This window comes from Ochotona curzoniae, unplaced genomic scaffold (genome assembly GCF_017591425.1).
Source record: "Ochotona curzoniae isolate NIBS_2020 unplaced genomic scaffold, NIBS_Ocur_1.0 patch156, whole genome shotgun sequence".
NCBI classification, from domain to species: domain Eukaryota; kingdom Metazoa; phylum Chordata; class Mammalia; order Lagomorpha; family Ochotonidae; genus Ochotona; species Ochotona curzoniae.
In genome coordinates, this window is record NW_024466702.1 from 1 (window position 1) to 5,019 (window position 5,019).

Sequence of the window (5,019 nt, forward strand, 5' to 3'; positions counted from 1 at the left end):
TGGGGACAAGAGGGATGAGCATGGCTACCTCATGGATGCCAGTAGGAGCTTTGGGTGGGCATGGGAGTGTCAGGGTTTCGACTGATTGAGGGGCCCCTCGCCAGGACCCTGGTGGGAGGAGTCTCTCTTGGCCTTGGCTCCTGTCTGACCTGGGCTGGGTCTTTGTTTCCATGGTGGCAGGTGGGCAGAACGGGGTGGTCTGTCTTCCAGTTGACCCTCCCCAGCCACCCCGGGTTAAGGCTTGGAGCTAGGCCAGTTCCCCGCCTCTGCACCCACGGCAGCGCCAACTTCCGCTCCCCCAGGATCTGGGCCTTTGGCTGGGGCGGGTGGCGGGGCAGGGAGGGAACACTGTGTTCTCTGAGGAGCTGTACTTCCTGGACTGCCTCTGTGTGTGTGTGCGCATGTGCATGTGCTTGGGGTTCCCAGGAGGCCACAGGAGGAGTGGGGTGCAGGCTCATGAGACGGACAGGAGGAGGAGGAGCAGCCCTGCAGTGAGGAGGGCAGGAGGTGATGTGTGGGAGTGGACAGGTGGCAAGAGCTTGGCGGCCTGCGGGGAAGGACTGCCCTTTGCCCCTTGGCCCTGTCCTGCACCTCGGGGCCTTCCTGAAAGCTGCAGGAGGGGACTGCTGTGGCAGAGGGGGCACCCCCTGTCCTGGAGCTGGGCCACCTGGCCGGAGCCCGTGCCAGATAGGACTGGCCGCAGGAAGGAAGGAAGCTCCTGCCTGGGCCGTCCACAGGCCTGGACCGCGCCTTCCCTAGAGTCCCTCATCAGGCTGGCTTGGGACTTGCCCTCGGGGTTTTCTGAGCCCCCCCACGGCAGCCCTAGCCACCCCCTCCACCTTCTGTCCCTGGAAGGTGAGTACCTCTGGCAGGTCTGCTCCGTCTGGTGGCCCTCCTGGGCCCAGCTCCAGGCTTTGGCCTGCCCTCGTGGCCCCCACACCTTGTGTAGTGGCAAGACCCCCAGTTTGGGTGGATGTCCCAAGGGACCAGGGCCGTCATGAGCAGCCTCCGATAGGGTCTGTGCTGAGCAGGCCGGCAGGCCCGCAGCAGGTAGGGGCGCACTGAGGCCACCCTGGGATGCTGGGGCCTGCCACAGCCATCCGCTGCTCTCCAGTGCCATGACAGTGAGGAGGTGCTGGGAAGGGCCGTGTCGAGGGCCCTGGCTGGGCAGTTCATCGGTGCTGCTGGCTCTGCTGCACCTCACCGATTCCTGCAGCACATGGGCAGAGGTGGGTGTGATGACGCCCCCGGGGACGCGGCTGCCCTGTGCAGTTATGACGTGTGTGCGTGTGGGTTTCCAGGTGGCTTTGGCTCCCGAGAACTTCTGCTCCTGACATGGCCTCACCCCACCCCCCTCCCCACCCCTACAAACAGCCCCCCACCCCAGGAGCCCAGGGCCGAGTCCTTGTCCCTGGTATTGCACTAACCAATGTCAGCAGGGGACCTTGATGTCCACTGGGTGCTGCCTTGCTCCTAGGACTGCCATTGCCCTGCCTCCTGCCGGGCACCGTGCCCCTCTGGGTGGTGTGCAGGGCACCCACTCAGATCTGTGTCCCTGGGAAGGAGAGGGGACATGTAGGACTCAGAAGCAGGGCCTCCGGTCCACGATGCCAGCCCACGTGTCTCGTCCATGACAGTGATGCTCAGGGCCTTCCCCAGTGGCGTCTCTCCTGCCAGCAGACCGACCAGTCCCCGCCCCAGCCCGCCTCACAGCCTGGCTGTGGGCAGAGCACGCTAGCGTGCCCTGGCGTGAGCGAGGGGAGGCGCCTGGTCCCGCTCCCGCCACGTCGCCTCCCTGCCCTGTGTTACAGCTGTGGCCGCTGCCCTCCCCGTGACGCGTGCGTGCTGCCAACGCCACGGTACTAATCGTGTCTTCTGTGTGTGCTGCCGTGTCTCTCTCCTTGTCTCTCAGGTGTGTGGTATTTTTTTTCTTTCTTGTACAAACGTGTCTTTCCTGATTGTAACACGCTGAGTCCTTGTTTAGCAAACCTGGAAAAGTGCAGAAATAAACGTGAGCTGTGGTGCTTGCTGTGTCCTGTCCCATCTCTCGTGTGCGTCCGCTCTCTGTGTCCGACAAGCCTGGGCTGCTTGCTGACTTTTCTCTTCTGCTTGTGTTTTGATCTGCCCCAGGCAGTGCTTGGGTCCCGCCGACAGGGTGATGGAATCCCTGCCTCACTTTTACCCCTGTGGTGCCCCGACCCCGTCCCCAGGAGGGCCCTTCCTGAGGTGGAGCACATGGCTCCTTGCCCACCCTGGATCCTGGGGGTGCATGGGGGCAGCTGAAGCCACCCAGACCCGGACTGGCTCTGTGCTGACTCAGCCACCCCCAGCTGCCTCCTGGCCCAGCACAGCCTCAGTCCCACGCCCGCAGTCCTCTTTAAGGTCCAGCTCAAGAGCTGGTAGAGTTTGTAGACCGCACACACTCGCTGGCCAGGGAGGTGTGCTGTCACTGGAGAGCACGAGGTGGGCCCCGTGGACAGGGTCCTTATTCCCCCAGCTGCCTCTCCCGGCAGCCCCGCCTGCTCTGTCCACAGGAACCGGCCAGGTCCCTGCCCGGGTCCCTCTCTGGAGCACAGGGCACGCTAGGCAGCAGGCATAGAAGCTGGGCACAGTGATGGCGCTGCTGGGAGACAGTGGGCGTGGGAGACGCAGGCCGCGATGGGGGCCAGGTTGTGGGCTGCAGGCTCCTAGACTTCCCTAAGCTGGGCAGTGTAGGAGGCCGCGCCAGCGGCCGCTGAGCCCAGGTGTCACGCGGGACAGGCCAAGGGATGGCCACTGGGCACCGGGTGTCGTGCAGCGCCAGGCCAGGGGCTGGAAGGGCTGATGTCCTCCTGGTTGCTCAGTGTCCAGGACATTTCAGCACTTCTGGGAAAGGCAGGTATCTTGTGAATGACCCCTCGGTGCATGGCGGCTCTGAGTTCCCAAAGGGTTACTAAGCTTGGGGTGCTGGGAGCTGGTTCTCGGCCACCCCTTGCCCTGACCAACTTGTACTTCTGGGAGGACAGAACCTGGAGAGCACTGTGGGCCTGATGAGGCTGGACGATGGCCACCTCGCCTTTTGCTGCCCCTGTAGCATGGTGCCTGGTGGGGTCACCGGGAGGGAGGCCTGGCCCTCTGCCTGCCCACAGCCAGGCTCTGTTGCCTAGCCCCACGGTCCTGTCTCTGGCTCTTTCAGACGAGCCAAACTCAGGCTATACCTGGAGCAGCTGAAGCAGCTGGTGCCCCTGGGCCCCGACAGCACCCGCCATACCACGCTGAGCCTCCTGAAGCGAGCCAGGATGCACATCAAGGTGAGGCGAGCACCTGGTACCCACCCCACCCCACTGTCTCCCTGGGGCAGCCCAGGACAGCCCAGAGGTGGGAGGCTCTGGGGAGCTGGAGAAGGGCACGGGAGCAAGTCCGACTTTTGTTGGGCATGGAGGGGAGGGGGAGAGGGTGGAGCGGTTCTCTGGGCCCTGGGCTGTGCAGGGCAGCCTGGGGCGGGTGTGGAGTGGAGGGGAGGTAGATAGCCTCCTGACACAGCAGGATTGAAGGCCTTGGGAGACTGCAGCCTGTGGCAGGCCCTCACAGGGTGCTCACTGCCCAGCAGCGGGGAGGGTGGGGCTCATGGTTCAGGAGGGTTTGCAGATGACAGCAACGGGGGCGTGCAGAGATGGAGGTGCTGGGGGTGGGGGGAGTGGGAGCTGCAAGTGGCTGGCGTCCCGCAGGCCTGGGAGGTGGCCCCGGGTGTGACTGCCTGACTGAGCCACTCTAGGCTCATAGCCCATGCCCCCATCTCCCAGAAACTGGAGGAGCAGGACCGCCGGGCCCTGAGCATCAAAGAGCAGCTGCAGCGCGAGCACCGCTTCCTGAAGCGGCGCCTGGAGCAGCTGTCGGTGCAGAGTGTGGAACGTGTGCGCACAGACAGCACGGGCTCTGCTGTGTCCACCGACGACTCAGAGCAAGGTGGGGCTGGGGCCCTGGGGGTGGTCCTCACTGCCAGCCTGCCGAAGGGGCATTGGCTGGGGTCCCCGGAGGCCAGGCTCTGGGCTAGAACCAGCCTGACCTCGTTCCCTCTCTCCTCCCCAGAAGTGGACATAGAGAGCATGGAGTTCGGATCCGGGGAGCTGGACAGTGTGGGCAGCGGCAGCGACGTGGATGACCACTACAGCCTGCAGAGTGGCGGCTGCGGTGCCAACTTCGGGCCTCCCTGCCGGCGGCCTGGCCGCCCTGGCCTCTCCTAGGCCAGCGCCCTTCACTCCTTGGCCTGCCCGCCCGGCTGAGCGTGTCAGCCCTCCTGTCCTCCCTTGACCGACACCAGCCTCTCCACGGGCCACTGCTGTGCCATTCTGGAAGCTCCAGCTGCCGCCTGGGCTTGTCTGCCTGCCTGCCTGCTGGTCAGGGCCCGCCGAGCCGCCCGCCCGTCCTGCCCGTGCGGGGCCCATGGCAAGGGCAACAGGGCAGAGCACTGCGTGGTCGCCCACGGTCTGTCATCAGATTCCTAATCATTCCAGAAGTATTAAATGTTCATTGCTGCAAACCTCGGCAGGCGCCATGTCAGGGGGCTTAATGACCACTTCGGGGAGCTCAAACTACTCCCCCCACCGCCCGAGCCTGGATGCTGGGAAGGAAGACGTGGCTGCCCGTCCGTCCGTCGGGCCATGCAGGCTCCCAAGGTGTGGACAGAGGGATCTGTGAAGGGCGGGACTTGGGTGAGCAACCCCAGGGTAGGCGGGCGGAGGGGCCATCCCCACCCTGCAGGTCCTGGAGTCAGCTAGGGTGGCTGCTGGCTTGGTCGGACCCTGAGTCACACACGCAGGCACCCCAGGACAGCATGTGGGTGACCGGGGCAGCAGGTCAGCCTTCAGCCAGCTCATGCTTGACACCTGTGCCCAGCTCACCTGCTGGGCGGGTACAGCTACCACTTCCTCCAGCTTTCTCGTCTCCCTTTGAACAAACCAAACCGCAAATGGTGGGGGAGCTTTGTGCCACCAGCTCCTGCCCATGTCCACCCTGGCTGGCAAAGAAGCTTTTCCAAAA

The 5,019-nt window shown here is 64.6% G+C and overlaps 1 protein-coding gene across 1 annotated transcript; it reads left to right on the top strand.

Annotated features, from left to right (window-relative positions):
* Nucleotides 1-3,175: 3,175 nt before the first annotated feature.
* On the top strand, nucleotides 3,176-4,519 carry LOC121166512 (max dimerization protein 4-like; the record flags this gene model as incomplete). The annotated part of the gene is made up of 3 exons (XM_040995674.1): nucleotides 3,176-3,290; nucleotides 3,783-3,945; nucleotides 4,069-4,519. Coding segments are annotated over 3 exons (433 nt in total), but the record flags the coding sequence as incomplete, so codon positions are not given.
* Between the last annotated feature and the right edge of the window lie 500 nt (nucleotides 4,520-5,019).